This window comes from Dioscorea cayenensis, chromosome 18, assembly GCF_009730915.1.
Source record: "Dioscorea cayenensis subsp. rotundata cultivar TDr96_F1 chromosome 18, TDr96_F1_v2_PseudoChromosome.rev07_lg8_w22 25.fasta, whole genome shotgun sequence".
Taxonomy (NCBI): Eukaryota; Viridiplantae; Streptophyta; class Magnoliopsida; order Dioscoreales; family Dioscoreaceae; genus Dioscorea; species Dioscorea cayenensis.
The window spans coordinates 22,810,769-22,831,114 of NC_052488.1; the positions used below are offsets into that span (position 1 = coordinate 22,810,769).

A 20,346-nucleotide genomic window follows, 5' to 3' on the forward strand; every position below is an offset into this window, starting at 1 on the left:
CGCCATGTCTGGGGATGTTTCATTACATGACAAAATTGTCATTTTAGTTTTTATGATCACCTGACAGTACACAATCAAAAATGATGCGGGTTGATTGTGCGAATCATCAGCACATCTTATCAGTTGATTTTGCCTTAAAATTATGCCAAAAATTTGTACATTTTTTTTTAGAAAAAATTCTTAAAAAAAACTGGTGCCACAAGCAGATGCGGCAGGGATGCTAAACTAATAAATGACTTTGAAGTTAGTCTTCAGTAAATAAGACAAATTTATACTCATCCCGAAAAGTGGCTCCAACATCTAATAATAGAATGGAGATGCCGTACGAGGTTATTTGCATCAGTAACTTTAATATTCCAGATGAGTGTTAGATTTGCATCAGTTTACTTTAATAATCTAGATGAGTGTTAGATTTGCATCAGTTTACTTTAATCATCTGGATGAGTGTTAGAGTTGCTGATCAGGCCAATTATGGGAGAGACAGTCCTCCTTTCTTATTTTTCATGACACATCGAACTATTCATTAAAAGCCAAATGGAGTATGGGTCAGTGGCAGACCCACCTTCCACTCCTAGTAAAGTCATTGCACGGGTTCAGATCCCATAAATCGGCTATTTAAAGCAATCAAGATCTTGCTAAATTCCTGCCAGATAATAATAACAATAATACTAATAATAATAAATCTTGCCCATAGTCCCCCAGAAATAGCAAGGAAAAAAAAAGGATAGCAATAAATTAATGCAAGGGAGGAGGCTCTGCAATTCATATGCTACTTGTGATTAGCAAATTCGGCTTTGGGAGGAGGCCAGGGCTGGCCACCAGAAAGGTGTTAATTTGTGCTTGCTAGTTTTGTCTGACAACAAGAATCCTCAGAGGAAAAGAGGAGAGGAGTTACTTTTTTTTTTTCCTCTCTCTCTCAGATCTGTTCATGCTCTCATACATACCCTCGCAGATTGAGCGTATCTCCCCCAGCACCCCTGCACAAGTAATCAACATCAAAGGCAGCGGCAACCATCCATCGTTGTTCTCTCCTCTATCTCGTCATTTCTCATTTCTCATTTCTCATGCTATCCACGTGCCGACTATAGGTTAGCTCTAGTTAATTTCTAGTTTCTGATATCTAGTGTACTCAGCGATGATCATATTACGTGGTTTATTTTTCTATTATACCATGCATGGTAGAAATTAAATTTTTGAGAGACTTGATAAACTAGTTAATAATAATAAGATGAGCGAGCCATACTGTACACACGGCTTCTTCTTCAAAGTTCAGACTCCCAATAAATAGTAACAGTCTTCAAATTAAAAGAGATCGATCTCAACCAAAAAACCGGACTGGTCGAGCTGCCTCCTGTTCAATATCATGACATTTTGTCTTCTTTATGATGTTTGATTAGGTCCAATATCTACACGTACGGATCTCGATCGATCGTCCTCCAGGCAGCAGCAGCTGCTCACCAAAAATATATTGACAAATAAAGTAAAAGAAACAGGGCTGTAAAGTAAGCAGGAGAAGATGGTGCCGCAGAAGCAGGCAGAGGAGGCCATTGTGGCGAACCAGAACGAGGGTGAAGGTGGCGATCAAGAGGAGGTCACAGCGGGGGAGGATCATGTGGCAGGTGCCCAACAAGGGTTCAGCCTCAAGAGCATCCTTTGGCACGGCGGCTCGGTCTGGGACGCTTGGTTCAGCTGCGCCTCCAACCAGGTCATTTCTTACATGTCTTACCCTCTCAAAATCAAAATCGAAATTGTGATATTTTGTTTGTTCTCGTGATGAGTGCAGGTGGCACAGGTGCTGTTGACACTGCCCTACTCCTTCTCCCAACTAGGGATGCTGTCTGGAATACTGCTCCAGGTGTTCTACGGCTTACTAGGCAGCTGGACAGCCTACCTCATCAGCGTCCTTTACATTGAGTACCGCACACGCAAAGAGAAGGAGAACGTCAGCTTCAAGAACCATGTCATCCAGGTTGATCATATGATGGATGGATGGATCTTTACTGTTTCTTCAGATCAGCTGGTTATATATATATATATATATATGACTTTTTTAATTTCGTAATGCATTATTGCAGTGGTTTGAGGTGCTGGACGGACTGCTGGGACCATACTGGAAGGCCATCGGTCTCGCTTTCAACTGCACCTTTCTCCTCTTCGGATCTGTCATTCAGCTCATTGGTTGCGCCAGGTCTGTCATTAAACGTCCTACTCAACTCCGCCTGATTCTCTCATTGTTTTCTAATTGATTCAAATAAAGTTCGATCGAACAACGTCTGTTGTTGGTGCAGTAACATCTATTACATAAACGACCACCTGGACAAAAGGACCTGGACATACATATTTGGGGCATGCTGCGCCACCTCCGTATTCATTCCATCTTTCCACAACTACAGGATATGGTCCTTTCTGGGATTGGGCATGACCACATACACTGCTTGGTATCTCGCCATCGCATCCTTCGCTCACGGCCAGGTATATATATATATATATATATATATATTATCTATCATTGTGATGATCACTGCCACTGAGTTCTAGTAGTAGTATCCTAACTTTTAGCATTTGGAGAGAATAAAACTAGTCATTGAAACAATGAGCATGGTTTGGGTGTAACTGCAGGTGGAGGGTGTGACCCACTCAGGGCCTACGAAGCTGGTGCTCTACTTCACCGGAGCTACCAACATTCTCTACACTTTCGGTGGTCACGCCGTCACCGTGTAAGTAGTGCTCATGGGGTCTGACCCGTGCGGGTGGTTTTCTGCTTATAAGTTTGAACTTTTATCTAATTAATTAATCTTGCTTTAGCTGCGTATGTAGTGGGCTGCGAAAAAGCCGGTGGCTTTTTTCTTTTATCATGGTTCCAGTTCCGATATTAATGTAAATTCACACAGAAAAATAATTTTTATGTGCGTGCATTGCGCTACGCAGGGAGATCATGCACGCCATGTGGAAGCCGCAGAAGTTCAAATACATATACCTGTTAGCGACGCTGTACGTGTTCACGTTGACACTGCCTTCGGCGGCCGCAATGTACTGGGCCTTTGGAGATGAGTTGCTGAACCATTCGAACGCCTTTGCGTTGCTTCCCAAGAACAGGTTCCGGGACGCGGCCGTGGTACTGATGCTGATCCACCAGTTCATTACCTTCGGCTTTGCGTGCACCCTCTCTACTTTGTATGGGGAGAAGGTTATCGGCATGCACGATACTAAGAGCATTTATATCCGGGCACTTATCCGCCTCCCTGTTGTAATTCCAATCTGGTTCTTCGCCATCATATTCCCCTTCTTCGGACCCATCAACTCTGCTGTCGGGGCACTTCTAGTCAGCTTCACTGTCTACATCATTCCCTCCCTCGCTCATATATGCACTTATCGGACAGCCTCTGCTCGCAGGGTATACGAACTAACTACATTTAAAAACCCACGTCCACACGCGCTCGGCCGCACACACACAGACACACACACCGTTTTACTGATCCCAATCTCAATTTAATCTGGGTTGTATTAATGCAGAATGCCGCTGAGAAGCCGCCCTTCTTCTTACCAAGCTGGACCGGTATGTTCGCATTGAACGCTTTTGTGGTGGCATGGATCTTCGTCGTCGGATTCGGGTTTGGAGGATGGGCCAGCATTACCAACTTTGTCAAGCAGGTGAACAACTTCGGCCTCTTCGCCAAATGCTACCAGTGTGCCAAACCTCCGCCAGGCCCAATGAAGCCCCACTGACTACTGAGGAGTGATCAGTGATGACCTGTCTGCCTAGTGCCTAGTGCCTAGTGCCTAGTGCTTCATGCCTGATGCTAGCCAGCTAGTGTGCAAATACAGCCAAATTTATGCTTGCGGAAAATACCAGACTCCAAAAAAGTGGGTTCAAATGCTTTGCTGTTTTAATTAATTAATTTTGTATGCCTGCCTGCCAACAGCACGCGCCGTACTTGAGCTTTTTATTTTTTTTATTTTAATTTTTTTTAAAAAAATAGATAATTTATTAATTTTTTTTAAAAAAATACAAACATGAAGAAGGAACCCCTCTAAATAAAATATTAGCTAGCTTCAAAAGACACTCGAGGTGGGAAAGCATGGCAAACGAAAAAACTAAAAATATAAAAATAGTGTAAGTAGCTCCCAAGAGATAGGAACCAGAGTAGGACCATTAGACAGGGAGCCCCTGAAGAGGAGATATTAATCACTTAGCATTACAATGTTGTTTGGGGCCACAACACTGGAAGCCACAATGGAGTGGATATAATCGAGACTCCATTTAATGATAGAAAATTCCTCCAATCTACTCCCTCTGTTTTTTTTTATTTAATTATCATATTTTAGAGCTATTTTTTGTTTTTTTTATTTGACACTTAGAACTTTTGTGCAATATTAAAATTTTTTTTAAATTTACCATTTAATTTAATTTACTTGTACACTTTTCAATAAATCACAATCAACTAAACATTAAATTATATACTCCACTAGTGGGATTTTAAATAAGGGTAGTTTTGAAAAATAATAAAATTTTTTATAAAATATAGGTAATCAACTAACTTTAACCAATTTTTTTTTAATCGGAGTGAATTAGGTAAATGTGACAAGTAAAAAAGAACGGAGGGAGGATAACAATTCACACTTCGGATTACAAAAGCACATAAAAGCATGTAATCAATTTTAATCATAATCGAAAAAAAACAAGAGAAATTCAAGAATTAAAGATCTTCACTATATTAGCCAAAGGATTGCTTTGACCATGGAGTCCTTCCCAAAGGTGCCTACGAAGGTCACACCTTTAGCTGATCTAGACCTATCTTACAGAGGTGGGATATGAGAAGAAACTAAAAGTATAGCTAAAGTGATTCCAAATTCTGAAGACAAATAGGTTATTAATGAAGAGGGGATCAAAGCATTCCTATGAGGTGTGCTAGAGCATACAAGTGGTTGTGGATAATGGTTGCAACCATGGTTGGCAAGGTTTACTCGCTTTAGGATTTTATCATCCCAATCAAGCCAGATGAAGAAGCTAAATTTTCTGGGATGAGAGCCTTTCCATATTATCTAGCTTGTAAAACCTCTAGGATCTTAATCATTTAGGAATGTATAAAATGCTTTAATAGAGAAGATTGCATTGCCCTTTAAACACCAAGATTTTGTGTTAGATAGACATTAGGCAATCTCAAAAGAAGGAATTCATGTTCAAACCAAAGTAATTAAAGATATTTATTAGCTCAAACCTTTACAGAAAACAAGGTAAACTCATAAACATCCATATCACCACAATGGTTCCCCTCCCCAAATGGAAAAAACATCCCCCAAAATGGAAAAACATCCCAAAAATCAATGATAGCTATACCCACATCCCACCAATGAGATATCAAGACTCCCACTATATATTCCCAGCCCAAACACCAATTTCCACAAACCCACTACACACCATAACAATTATAACTAACCTCTCCACTGCCTACCAAAGAAGCTCATTACAGAACAAACGGTTACCTTCATTCCCACACATTGAGAGCACCCATTCTCGCCTCATATATTTTCAGCACCATAATCCCTCCAACTTGTTGGAAAATCTCTTCTAAATTAAGATTTTTTTTTTTGTTGAAAGATTAAGCAGTTTCTTGACTTCCAAATTATATAAACACAAGCAACAAAAGCTGTTCTCCTCATTCTTGTCAGCAATGTTTTTCCACTAGCTTTTCTAATAAACCAACTTACTTCTCTTGTCCAAACAAAATGCCTCCTATGCACTTGCACAACCTTCAATATTCTAATCAACACTGCTTGAGTTAAAAAACAATTACAGAGCAAATGTTCAACCTTTTCACAAGCAGAATTACAAAAAACACAAGCATCTGAGTCAATAACCCCCTAGGCAAACAATTTATCCTTAGTAATCAACCTGTTGTGTAATGCTAACCACAAAATAAAAAATATCTTCGCAAATTGCTCTAGGACCAAACTATTTTAGTCCACGCCAACTGCTGTTTAGGCTTGATCAAACATTTTAAAGTACTCCTAATATGAATTCCCCTCTCCTGTTTGGCCCCCATGAAATATTGTCCTGCTTATTGTCATCATCAACAACATTACAATTCAGGAAATCCAAAACCCTTGCCATATCTGGGTTCCATCTAGTGAGAACATACCAACATCCATTCCTCCAAATCTCACATACAATTACTTTCTTAGAAATATGTAACCCTCTCAAATTAATTTCAGGAAATAGCTCTACAAGAGAGTATCCATGACACCATGGATCAAACCAGAATGAGATCTTTTCCCATTGCCAAGCTTATAAACAACCACAGACTTTGCAACATTCCTTAGCTTGAGTAAATTCCTCCAACTCCAGCTATTGTCTGGTGTCTTTGTAATTCCCCCAAAACTAAGCCTCTTCAATTTAACTTTGGTCACTCAAGTAGCCCACGCAATTTGTTTCTCCTAAATCAATTCCCATATATATTTCATTAGGGCTGCTTGATTCCATAAATGTATTGGTTTAACTCCCCATACCACCACACTTTTTTTCCTTACATACTATTGACCAAGACACCAGCCCTTGTTTCTTTGATTTGTCAGTGCCATGCCACAAGAATGATTTGCATATGTGTTCTACCTCATATACCACAGCTTTAGCAACATAAAAATTGAACTCCAAAAAAGGTGCATACTTGTCAACATAGATTGCACTAATTGTAGCCTTCCAGTATAGGACATAGATTCTGCAGTCCAGTTAAGGACTCTTGCAGTAATTCGTGTAATTAACCCATTAGAATGCTCCTTTTTAAGCCTTGTAGAAATTAAAAGAAACCCTAAGTAATTTACAGGCAAAGACCCCTCCTAAAAGCCCAACATCTCTACAATCTGCACTCTAAAATTTTGCTCAACTCTTGAAAAAATATCAGGCTCTTTTGTACATTCGGCTTCAAACCAGATACATCTTGAAAATGCTAAATAGCATTCTTAATAATCCCAATAGACTTTATATCACCATTTGAAAAAACAAACAAGTCATCTACAAAACACAATGAGTTAATTTCAACTCCTCGCAATTCTTATGAAACAAAAATCTCTCCTTTATCATCTTCTACAAAGGTCTGGACAAATACTCCATACAAAAGACAAATAACAGAGGTGATATAGGATCACCTTGCTTTAATCCTTTCTTCCCAGGAAAAAAACCCCTCCAATTGTCCATTAATCATTATGGAAAGCATACACGATTTGACATAATTCATAACCAAATTGATGAAATGAGAAGGGAATCTAAAAGCCAACATCACTTCCTCCAAAAAATCCGAGGATACTGAGTCATAAGCCTTCTGCAAATCCACCTTCAAAGCACAACATCCATACTTGTCTTTATGATATCCTTTTAACAACTTATGGGCCAAAAGGATATTGTCAGCAATCTTCCTACTAGGAATAAATACGGATTAATTCAACTGAATAATGTCACCCAAAATTCTTCCCAATCTTCCAGAAAGGATTTTTGAAATCATTTTATAAATCACATAGCATTAGGAGATAGGTCTAAAATCAATTAGAGATTGGGGACAAGCAATCTTGGGTATCAAAGTAATAGATGTAGAGTTTACTTGCTTAAGCATTTTCCCATTTGTAAAAAAATCCTGAATGGCCATACAAATCCTTACCCACATTGCTCCATGTCTTTATGAAAAAACAAGGAATTCTTGTTGAGAGATATCCCGCCCCTAGCATCAAAAGGTCGATTGTCAAGAGCTGTTATATTCCCTTATATAGTGAAAACCAAAGAAGGACCCATTGACCAATCAATGGAGTCAAACAAGGGGGATTCATCACCAGATACAGTGCGTCATCCTTATGCAAGAAAGAAGAAGATCATGGGGAAGGAACAAGGGGGTAGTTCAGATGAGCTGGAAGCTATAACAACAACTTCCAAGGAACCAATAGCAAAGCGAAACGTGGGTGAAAGAATTAAAAGGGTGAATTAGCTGTACAAGGATTTTGTGATGGGCTGAAGATTTGCAATATATAAGGAGTGGGGGAAGGAAAGGAAGGGAGCTTGGTTTTGAAGAGGAAGAACTGGCCTGGAGGCTGGAAGGTGTTGGTGGAGTCGCGTCTGTTCCTGAGGTTCTGGCGAGGGACTGCGTCTATCTTTTGGAATCTACTACATTTTGTGTCTATTCTAATCGGTGATTAGAGTATGTGGTATGGTGTTTGCTATTCCTGGTCATGTTGTTCTCTTATTCATGTGTTTGCTTGAATTGATGGTGGTATGTTAGTGCTCTTTGCTGTGTAGACTCCTTATCTTGCTTATGTGTATGTGGAGGTCTTATATTGTGGGATAAGCTATTTATGTCTATGAAGTTATCTTGCTGGCTCTAGGACTGGACCTATGCTATTAAGTTCCTTGAAACACTTGTCTCCTAGAAATTTCTAAATGGGTTCTTACTTGTGTGTGTGGCCCATACTAATTACTGGGGTGTTCTATAACATTTTGGTGCTTTCGTCCCTCCTCTGTGTGCTCTCATGGCTGAAGCAACAAGACTTAAGGATCTCGCCGCAAAAATGGATACCATTTTGGCGGTCATGGATCAACGTGATGAACGGATCAAGCTATTCGAGCAGTCTTTGGCTACCATGTACCAATACATCGAAACACAGCAAACTTAGCCTGCAGGCACCTCTCTACAGCCCTCAACACAGGCTTCCTCGGATCCTTCTGCATCTGTTGATACCCGCATAGTGGATCAATCGCAATTGCGCTCCTTTCGAATGGAGTTTCCTCGCTTTGATGGATCTGATGCCACCCATTGGATCTTCCGGGCGGAACAGTTCTTTGACTTTTATGAGATTTTTTATCCTTTCCAGGTGAAAATCGCGGCCATTCACATGGACGGCATAGTGATTCCGTGGTTCCAAATGTTACAAAAATCTAGGGAAATCACCACATGGTCTTCTTTGACTAGTGCTATACAAGCGGCTTATGGGCCTTCTGTTTTTGAATGGCCACGTTACTCATTATTCAAACTTCAACAGCAGACCACTGTTTTTGATTACTATGCCTCATTCATCGCTTTAGCCAATCAAGTCGAAGGGCTCACCCCTGCTGCATTACTTGATTGCTTTCTGAGTGGCCTTACACGCGATATTCAGCGTGATATCCTTCCATGGCAACCCGACTCCTTGTCCAAGGCTGTGATACTAGCAAGACTCTTTGAGGAGAAATATCAGGTTCCACAGCGAACCTCAATGGGAACCACTTTTGGTACTTCAACAACTCATTATAACAAACCTCAAACAGCTGGGTTACCAGCTCCTCCTCCTCATCTTCCGTTATTACCTCCGACCCCCAACAACACCCCCTAATACCGCTCCTTCTCAGTTGGTGCCCATGAATGGGCCACCACGGCGGCTCTCTCTTGCTGATATGCAAGCGAGGAAGACAAAAGGCTTATGCTTTAATTGCGATGCAAGATATTCTCGGGATCATAAATGCCCGGGTAATTTTTTTGGTGGGATACCTTATTATTCTCGTGCTTCATTTTGAGCACTTTTTTTTAATTTGTATCAAAGTGAGCACTTTAATTTAATTTGCTTTCACAAGGAGGGCACTGGGGCTATTATGGTGATTGAGAGCTGATGTGTCAACCGGAGATCTGACGTGAAAATTTAATTCCCACCTGACTTGCCCCCATGGAAAAGCCACATGGGCAACTTATCCACGTCACCCAATTCTAAGCCACGTGGACAACTTACCCCTTTCTTCTCCCTTCTACTTCGTCTCCTTCGCGTTCGTTCATAGAGAAAGCAAAGCTCCCCTTGCTCTGCAAGCAAAGCTTGTTTGCCCTAACCATGAATTTGGCCAAATTTGTTACTTCCCCACACCTGCATCTACACTCAAAGTGACTGTAGAGGAAGAGACCGGAGATGGCAATGTATCTAGGGCTAGCTGTTCAAACTGGAGACTTTGATTTATCTAGGCTAAGATTTAGAGCCAAGTCCAAAGCATCTCCATCATTGATTATCTCTCTTAGACCTGCAGTCAAACTTCTACAATCCAACCACCAAAATGTAGTCCCATCTACTTCCACATTAATCTCCTTTGCCATATTTAAAATCTCTAATTTGGAAATCTTATCGTGGCAACAATAATCAGCAAAACCAACAAACTCACGGCCATCATATTTGTGTACTTCACCATTTGTAGAATACAATTTAATTGTAAAATAGTCACTACCAGAAATTGTTTCAAATATGAAGAGACTTTGTTATTATATCACAAACCAGAAAGACATAATCCAACACAAAAAAAACCTAATAAACTATAAACTATTCAACTGGAAAAACCTAAAATATAAACTACTCAACTGGGAAAACCTAAAACCAGTGTAGATGCAAAATTAAAACAAAAATAATGCAATGTCTAACGGTAAATTGGTGCTTCTGCGTTGGGTGGCCTTATCAGCCAATCAACTTCCATGTCTTCCGGATCAAATCTTCTGAAGATGATCGGTCAATTTGGTATCTTGGTGTGCGCTCTGGAGGTGGTCTGCGTCCCTGGTTTCTCACCGCCTACTCTCTCTGGGAACTCTGCTAGATTTCGGCAAACAAGGAGGAGAAGAAGATGGACGGCGGGAGATAGTTAGGGTAACCTCTACTCTCTCTGTGAATGAACGCGAAGGAGACGAAGTAGAAGGGAGAAGAAAGGGGTAAGTTGTCCACGTGGCTTTTCCATGGGGGCAAGTCAGGTGGGAATTAAATTTCCACGTCAGATCTTCGGTTGACACATCAGCTCTCAATCGCCGGAATAGCCCCAGTGCCTTCCCTGTGAAAGCAAATTAAATTAAAGTGCTCACTTTGATACAAATTAAAAAAAAGTGCTCAAAATGAAGCACAAGAATAATAAGGTATCCCACCAAAAAAATTACCCTACACAAATAAACGCTTATTGTTACTTCAGTGGAATGATGCGACTGAGGACATTGCGGGTCCGGACTTTGTTGTTGATCCAGATCCTGTCCAACAAGTGGAAGACCAATTTACAAGTCTCTCTCTCAATGCCATGAATAGCTCCCTCATGTCAAGCACCTTGCGCTTCTTGGGGTCACTCCAAGGCTCCCCTGTGCATATCTTGAATGGAGGCAGTGATAATAACTTCATACAACCTCGACTGGCCAAATTTCTACATTTGGATGTTATCTCCTCACCCTCGTTCGAGGTTATGGTTGGAAATGGTGAGACGCTACGCGTAGAGGGCCTGGTGCAGAACTTGCAAGTCATTGTGCAGACTCATACTCTCAGATTCAGTGATTATCTTCTTCCTATAAAGGGTGCAGAAATCATTTTGGGTGCGTCGTGGTTAGCCACGCTTGGGCCTTATATCACAGATTACAGTACTCTCCGAATTCAATTTTACAATGAGGGAGCATTTATCACCTTGCAGGGTGTTTCTAGTCTTCGTCCAGTTGCCACTTCTATTTCCCAGTTGCACAAATTGCACTCCACTAAAGCCATTGATAGTTGCTTCACTCTCACCATGATTCATGAGTCTGACCAATCTTCTGGAAGATCTCTTAAAGGCTGCGAAGGCACTGTCTTGGAATTTCCGGATTCTATGCCTACGTAATTGCAATAGCTTTTATTAAAGCATTAGCAGGTTTTCTCCATCCCAACGGGGTTGTCTCCGTCTGGATCCTATGACCATAGGATTCCCTTATTTCCACATTCCACTCCGGTGAAGGTCAAGCCATATCGTTAACCCCACAGCCAAAAATCGGAGATTGAAAAGATGGTGACCCAGATGCTTCAGGAGGGCTTAATCGAGCCTAGTACCAGTCCATTCTCCTCACCAGTCCTTTTGGTCAAGAAAAAGGATGGAACGTGGAGGTTTTGCACAGATTATTGGGCATTAAACGCCATTACCGTGAAGGATGCATTTCCAATACCAACAATTGATGAACTCTTGGATGAATTGCATGGAAGCTCTTATTTCTCAAAGCTCGATCTCCGCTCAGGCTATCACCAAATATTGCTGCACCCTGAGGATTGATTTAAGACAGCCTTCCGCACTCACAATGGACATTTTCAATGGCTCGTAATGCCTTTTGGCTTATCAAACGCCCCGGCAACATTTCAGGCCTTAATGAATACTATTTTTCAGTTTGCTCTCCGGTGTTTTGTCCTCGTTTTCTTCGATGATATTCTTGTTTACAGTCCTACCTGGGACCGCCACCTGCAAGATTTGGAACAGGTATTACTTACCTTACATCAACATCACCTGTTTGCTAAGTTCTCAAAGTGCTCTTTTGGTCTTCAAGGGGTGGAATACCTGGGCCACCTTGTGTCTTCTCAGGGGGTTCACATGGAACAAATGAAGGTGACATCCATTCTGAATTGGCCGACACCCACTCATGTCAAAACAGTTGCGAGGCTTTCTAGGCTTGAGTGGATACTACCGAAGGTTTATCAAGCACTATGCCACCATTGCTAAACCACTGACAGATCTTCTTCGCAAGGATAGTTTTCAGTGGACTGATCAAGCAGAGGACGCCTTCCTTCATCTCAAACAAGCCGTGACCACCGCCCCAATTTTATGCTTACCAGACTTTTCCCAGCCATTCATCATCGAAACAGATGCTTTAGGGTCCGGGGTGGGCGCCGTTTTGAGCTAGAATCATCATCCGATTGCATTCCATTCAAGAAAAATACCTCCTAGTTTGCAAAACAAATCTACATATGCCTGTGAATTATATGCTTTAACGGATGCTATTCAGAAATTCAAGCATTATTTAGTGGGCCAGAAATTTGTTATCCGCACCGATCAGCTATCTCTTCGTTATCTCACTACACAGGCAATCCAAACACCTGAGCAACAGAAATGGTTGTCCAAATTGCTGGGGTTCGACTTCACTATTGAATACAAACCAGGCAAAGACAACGTCGTCGTAGATGCATTATCCCGTTGTTTTGCCTTAGCAACCTCATCATCTCACTGCTTCCTTATTTCTTAGATACAGTCACTGCAGCAATAGGATCCCATTCTTGCTCAGATTATTCAAGACATAAAGGCCAATAATTCACTAGATCCAAAATTCTCTTGGCGACATGAATTATTATGGTGCAATGGCAAGATCTATGTTCCTGATAACTTTCTTCTGCGGGGACAGCTGTTAGCGGAGTTTCATGCGTCTCATGTGGGGGGGCACGCAGGTACTATACACTTATGCTAGACTTGCACATCAATTATATTGGCCTGCAATGCGTAAATCTGTCAACTAGTTTGTCCGCCGTTGCCTCATATGTCAACAAGCTAAAGAGTCTCATTGTGGACCGTTTGTCCAAGTATGGACATTTTGTTCCTTTACGGGAGGATTTTACTAGCGCCTCAGTGGCCGAAGCTTTTGTGGCTCATGTAGTCAAGCTGCATGGAGTCCCAAAAACCATTGTCAGTGATCGCGACAAGGTGTTCACCAGCCGTTTTTGGCAACATCTATTTTGCAGTATGGGCACGAAATTGGCAATGACTTCAGCGTATCATCCACAATTCGATGGTCAATCTGAAGCCCTGAATAAGTGTCTTGAACAATATTTACGTTGTTTTTCATTTGAGAACCCATCCAAATGGGTTGACTTCTTACCTTGGGCGGAGTTTTCATATAACACAGCCAAGCAAACAAGCACATGCTTCTCTCCATTCAAGGTTCTCTACGGCTGTGCCCCACCACAGTTACTTTCTTACTCTGTTAATGACCATGACCCATCTGTAGTCACTGCCTTCTTACAACAACGAGATCAGATCTTATCCCACTTGAAGTTCAATCTCTCAAAGGCCCAAGCTCGAATGAAACGTCTGGCTGACACCAAACGCACTGAGCTTTCGTTCGAGATAGGAGAATGGGTCTTTGTCAAACTACGGCCCTATAAACAACATTCTGTTGCTCTCCGTCAGAATCACAATCTTTCTCTTCGGTATTTTGGGCTTTTTCGGGTGGTCCAATGAATTGGGTCAGTGGCATATAAGTTGCAGCTACCAGCGGAGGCCAGGATCCATCCCGTGTTTTACATATCACTGTTGAAGCGTTGCCATGGGACTTATAGCAGCTCCAGATTTCCTTTTTCCTTGTTAACCAATGCCTGGGGACCCATTATTAAGCCAGAACAACTTTTACAATTTCGCCAGGTTAAACGCAACAGTGCTTGGGTTTCGCAGGTACTTGTACAATGGACCTGCTTATCTGCAGATGATAACTCTTAGGAGGATCTTATACCCCTACAGCAGCATTATCCTTCCTTAGACCTTGGGGACAAGGTCTCTCTCAATGGGTGGGGTAATGTTATATTCCCTTACATAGTGAAAACCAAAGAAGGACCCATTGACCAGTTAATGGAGTCAAACAAGGGGGATTCATCACCAGATACAGTGCGTCATCCTTATGCAAGAAAGAAGAAGATCATGGGGAAGGAACAAGGGGGTAGTTCAGATGAGCTGGAAGCTATAACAACAACTTCCAAGGAACCAATAGCAAAGCGAAACGTGGGTGAAAGAATTAAAAGGGTGAATCAGCTGTACAAGGATTTTGTGATGGGCTGAAGATTTGCAATATATAAGGAGTGAGGAAAGGAGAGGAAGGGAGCTTGGTTTTGAAGAGGAAGAACTGGCCTGGAGGCTGGAAGGTGTTGGTGGAGTCGCGTCTGTTCCTGAGGTTCTGGCGAGGGACTGCGTCTATCTTTTGGAATCTACTACATTTTGTGTCTATTCTAATTGGTTATTAGAGTGTGTGGTATGGTGTTTGCTATTCCTGGTCATGTTGTTCTCTTATTCATGTGTGTGCTTGAATTGATGGTGGTATGTTAGTGCTCTTTGCTGTGTAGATTCCTTATCTTGCTTATGTGTATGTGGAGGTCTTATATTGTGGGCTAAACTATTTATGTCTATGAAGTTATCTTGCTGGCTCTAGGACTGGAGCTATGCTGTTAAGTTCCTTGAAACACTTGTCTCCTAGAAATTTCTGTGTGGGTTCTTACTTGTGTGTGTGGCCCATACTAATTATTGGGGTGTTCTATAACAAGAGCCTCATGAATAAAGACTATGGGATGCAACCAATCAAAGAATTATGCACAGCCATATATCATGTGGGGCCCTACTTTTAAGCTAACGATCATGCCAAAAGCAGACTGGAGGTGCCATCTCTATTAACGGGGTAGTGCATCTTTGCTTGAAAAAATTTCCATGGAAGTGGTTTTATGCGTGACAGTTAATAAAAAAAAAAAAAAGATTAAGTGGGGAGCACCAGGAGCCAAAGGTGATCTTCTGCTACTATTTGCTAGAAAGGACCTTGTTAAATTCCTAGAGATTTAGGATACCTCATAATCAGAATTAAGATGAGTTTTTTATTCTAACATAATTAGAGTATAGGTTTCTGTTAGAGTGATTGTTAGGTAGTATCTCTACTTTCTCACCCATATTCCAAACATAGTGTCACAACTTTTTGAAAAAGTGGATAAACCCATAATATCACAACTCTTGCGAATGGGCTTTTACTTTTTTTTAAAAAAAAAATTAAAAAAGATCAGAATAATCACTTGTAAAGATAGATCATTTGTTCAACCACAACCATGAGATTGCGGCTTAGTATGTAACTCCCTACAATGGCTTGTAAAAGATGTATGTGTATTTTTAATGGTCAGGTTGCTGCTCATATATAAATGAGTTTATCATCCTCAGAGTTTGTGCTCAATTTGCCACTCGTTATTAGATAAGTTGCGAGTGTCAAAGCAAGGAACTAGTGTGTAAATTCGTCTAACACCTAATGTGCAGATTCACAAACACATTATCAGTAGCGCAAATAGAACAATAACGCAAAGAAGACATACAAGCAATTACACAATCAAAAGCAGAGAGCACCAAATTTTATGTGGTTTGGCCTAAATGAGCCTACTACACCCACAAGTATACTGCTTCCCTATAGTTGGGGAAATTACAAGAGTATCAATGAAGAAATGATGGCTTCAACTAGGGCACAAGAGGATTACAGGGCTCTCAAAACCTTCCCTCACTTCAAACAACAAGGCTTATCCCTAACAAAATGAGGTTTAGGGCTCTCCTCTTCCTTTCTCTCTTCTTTTTCGGTCTCTCTTTGTATACATTCAAGCCCTTTCTTCTTCACTTTTTTCCCCAAGATGAGCGGCAATGGCGTTAAGAAAGACATGGGCGTGCACAAGCCTCGCCGGAGCAAGTGGGAGTGGGTCTCACACACACATGGTCACTAAGACCACCCGCACACAACCAGTATTTACATTTTTAGAAATGTGCCATCACCCATGATTCTAATTTTCACCACTTGTAAAAAGTTGTAATGGGGATCCGATTTTTTATTCACTTTTTTATTTACCAAGATGAGTAGTTAGACCGCTAAGAAAGGCAGAGACGTGCATTAGTCTCGATGGAGCAAGTGGGGGTGAGGGCCCATGCACACATAGACGCTGGGACCATCTACACACAACCACCTGTACATCACCCATGATTCAAACTATCACCACTTATGAAAAATTACAATGGGAACCTGACTACCAATAGATCAATTGGTTGTTGGTGATCTCTTCTTCACTTTAAACCCAATAAAAATGCTCTATAAGACACTTTAAGAAAATTTGGCTCTATAAATTTAAAAGCAAATTATCTATGGAACCTCATGGAATGGTCAATAAATTAGTGGTGTATTTTTTAACCCCTGAGTTCATGGTCAACATGAGAAACAATCAGTTGTTCATCATCATTTTCAAAATTTATGTTCTTATCAAAACATTTGCCTTGCCATGATTGGTAATCTAGGATTGAGAGCCATTTAATTGACTCAAGGGTTTATTATAAGATATATGCAACGGACATAGCCGGCCTAACGGTACTATACCAGATACTCTTGCTTGTAATATATGTATGATTCTCTGTGGAATATTTGTTGGACCTGATCATTTAGCAAGAAATTAAGTTGGAAAAGAACGCTGCCTTGCTAGGATCTAGCGGAGGTGCCTTCACCAATGCACATCAGAATCTCCATCTCACATTGCATTGTCGCGATGGAGCAAGGCATGCTTCAAATCCTTTTTAACCTGGGCCACCACGGGACTCGCTATCTCTATCCACCGAGCGAGCTTTGCTTGAATCTATCCCAATGATCTTCTTCATCGAGATCCATCGTATCCCATTGATACCAAGTTCAAATAAGCGAGATGATTGTATATCCGCACTAATTTGTGATGAGTTTTCGGATTTTGGACAAATGCTCTGCTCCATATCAGCAACAAGGTTTAGGCATCACTCATGCCTTCTTTCTTTTATTATTAAGAAAACCAGACAAATCAAAACTCACAAGTGCCGGCATCCTCAGACATCCTATAACCTCATGCCTTGGGTTTTTTCATGTGGCATTCCTCTTTGTTTTTTTCTACTTTTTTATTTTTATTTTTTTTTATTTATACATGTTTGTTGTTTATTGATTTCTGCAGCTTTTGTTTGGCCATACATGATACATTGGTGCATCTTGCTGCCTGCACTCTCCCTCTCGTTTTCTCTCATTCTCTCCGTTATTTTTAACTCTGGTAAAGCATGGAGAAAGTCGTATGCATGGTGACATCCGAAATCGCCGAAGAGGATGATGATGAGTATAGTTGTTGGTATCAGATGAAAATGGTGGAAATGGAATTGCAGAAGATCAGGATAAGGGAGATCATTGCCTACCAGAAGCACATGTATCGCATGTCTGCTTCTTTGCCGTCATCATCCTCTGTTTCTTCTTCAGCTTCATTTTCAGCCTCGGAGGGTTCGTTTTCTTCATCCATCGGGCGAAGTAGTAGCAGTCTGACGGAGTTGATGAAAGCCAGAGGAAATTCACTGCAGAGGCTATTCAGCATGGACAAAAACATGCCCTTTGCGAGTTATTATGATTCAATGTTCCAGACGGGAATTCCCAATCACTTTGATCAGGATCTGTGCGATCATCATCTGGATGTATCCGCAGCAGCATATCGTTATCTGACCTCGTCGTCATTTTTGGAATCAATTAGGACCAGCGAAGAAAGAGTAACAATAGCAGGTGGACCTATAGATCTGACATCTTGGTCACCCATAAGACCCTTCAGAATTTCCCATAACTCTGAAGCACCTGTATTCAGGCGTGGGTTCTTCAGAAATGGTTGGTTGCATCATTTATTGACAAGCAGGCGGCGGAGGCTGTTGAAGAAAAGTTCTTCCTTCATGGCGTTGCCAGCGACGGGGTTGGCCAGTTGGAGATGGAGAGGAGGCTTTTCCAAGTGGACATGGATTGGATTCCGGTTCTGTCTCAGGCTACGTCGACTCAGAATTTTGGTTTGTCGCAAGAAGTTCTAGAACACTATTTTAGGGGCTCGCCTAAATCGGCCAGATCCGGTCCCTCTGCTTGATGAGATAGGTATGCAGTCGGATTACATACTCGTCCTAGGAAAGATCTGGCAGCAGAACTTAGATTTTGACACCATTTCAGAAATTCTTGATGGGCTCTTTTTATAGATTCTTAAACGATGGGGGCAATGTTGCAAGGTGACCCCTATCATTTTTAAGCGTTGCAGCTCAAAGAAGGTTAACGTGGGATGATAAATAATCTCTATACTAAGTATTGTAACAAGCTACGAATGGCCACCTGCACCTTGTACCATACTATAGTTGAAATCACGGAAGCGTTCATTCTTGGATTAGACCAAATCTCTAACTCATTGACGGATCTCTAGGATGGCTGGTACAAGAGTCTTGGGCTTTTACATACACATTCAGGTCTTTGCTGGTCAAATCAATTATTTGACTTAGTTGGCTTAACAGAAATGAGTGCATGTTTAATTTCAAAACATTCTCATTATATGCATTGATTTTGAAAATCAATCATATATTCATGTTTTTTTTGGGTGTTTGTTGCTCTTGACACCAAGAGACTAGAATATGGAGGAATCATTTTCTACGGTAAAGAAGAGCCTTCAGTTTTAAAGCCTCATGTACAACATGAGTGCGGCCCTAGCTTTGATATGGATGCTGCTGCCAGTTAGATACTACCTGTGTTTTAGCATGACACCCTAGGTAGAGATCCCCTCTGCGTTCAAGGCCATATTGTGTTTTCGTTGTTTTTCTTGTTGTTTCCATCTCCGATGGACTTATGTTTTGTATTCCGTATTTTATTTTATTTTATTTTTTTTGTTTTCCTTCTTTCGCTTTGTTTTACACTCTTAACAATTTTATAATTTTATTTTTAGTAAATACGAATGTACTATTTATCTAATGCACAAGTTATGTTATAATTAATGGAAACTATTTAATTTAATCAATGGTTTAATATATTTGTGAGTTTATGTTTACTAAATTATTATTTGGGATATTATTATTACTTATAGTATCTCAAGCTCCATTTTTTTTAATAATAGACGACAAATGCTTCTTGTTTAAAGGTATGTCAAGGGACTGACAAATACATAGGTGCATGTTATTGCGGCTTATCAACCTTGTATGGACTTGAGTACTATGAACAATACATAGGTGTATGTTATGGTGGTTTATCAACCTTGTATGGACTTGAGTACTATGAACAATACATTACTTGAGAACAGTGAACAATGAATGAACAATACTATTACAGTATCATGGATGCAAACCCTACCCACCTACTACCATGTATTCCTTACCCCATGGCCCACAGTGCAATGGACCGTGATGACCTATTGACTATTGTAGTTTCAAAATATCCAAAGTCCAACTCCAAGCACTGCTTTTAAACATGGAAAAACCTTTGGTTTCTATTATGTGTGACAATCCGTCGAAAATTTGATGTGCACTTTTCCAAGCACCAAATGATAACACTAATAAGTAAACATTGCAAAGAGGATATACAAATACATATAAGAATGAAAAGAAAACCAAATTTAATATGGTTCGGTCAAAAAAAGTTATATCCATTGAAGGAGGTGTACTTTCATTTTGTTTAATATATGTGATTTATTCGCTCTAAAAAAATCATTAGAGGACGATGCTTTTTAAATTTTAGAGAATTATAAGAGTAAAAAAATAAATATAAAATTATAAAAAAATACCAAACTCCAAAGTTTTTTTTCTTATCTTAAAAATATAAAATTTACCTTATTTTAATAAGATCAAGCAAGAGGTCTTCTTCGCTTTTTTTTTTTAGTCTCTACATATAAAAGGCACTCATTTTTTCTAATGAAAAAAAAAAGAAGATAAACATCAATATTATTAAAAGGAAAACAACAATATATGAAACGCAATAAGTGCAAAATCCACAACACTCATCCTTCACTTTTTTTTTTTTGAAAAAAATAAATAAACCACAT

General features: G+C 40.4%; 2 protein-coding genes across 4 annotated transcripts; both read left to right on the forward strand.

Moving 5' to 3' along the window:
- Window positions 1-663: 663 nt before the first annotated feature.
- On the forward strand, window positions 664-3,932 carry LOC120281783 (auxin transporter-like protein 2). 3 transcript variants are annotated; one of them, XM_039288475.1, is made up of 9 exons: window positions 664-826; window positions 921-1,088; window positions 1,398-1,705; window positions 1,784-1,969; window positions 2,076-2,188; window positions 2,289-2,472; window positions 2,620-2,717; window positions 2,929-3,394; window positions 3,514-3,932. In XM_039288475.1, exons 3-9 carry the CDS (start codon window positions 1,517-1,519, stop codon window positions 3,724-3,726), a joined length of 1,449 nt encoding a protein of 482 aa, XP_039144409.1. In that variant the 5' UTR covers window positions 664-826; window positions 921-1,088; window positions 1,398-1,516; the 3' UTR covers window positions 3,727-3,932. The 3 variants fall into 3 exon arrangements, with proteins under 3 accessions (XP_039144409.1, XP_039144411.1, XP_039144410.1); XM_039288477.1 differs by having other exon boundaries at window positions 921-1,020; XM_039288476.1 differs by having other exon boundaries at window positions 953-1,088.
- Window positions 3,933-12,079: 8,147 nt separating this feature from the next.
- On the forward strand, window positions 12,080-14,572 carry LOC120282946. Its single transcript, XM_039289778.1, has 6 exons — window positions 12,080-12,232; window positions 12,405-12,632; window positions 12,756-12,942; window positions 13,149-13,969; window positions 14,162-14,191; window positions 14,237-14,572. The coding sequence occupies exons 1-6, from the start codon at window positions 12,080-12,082 to the stop codon at window positions 14,570-14,572; spliced, it is 1,755 nt and encodes a 584-aa protein (XP_039145712.1).
- Window positions 14,573-20,346: the final 5,774 nt, after the last annotated feature.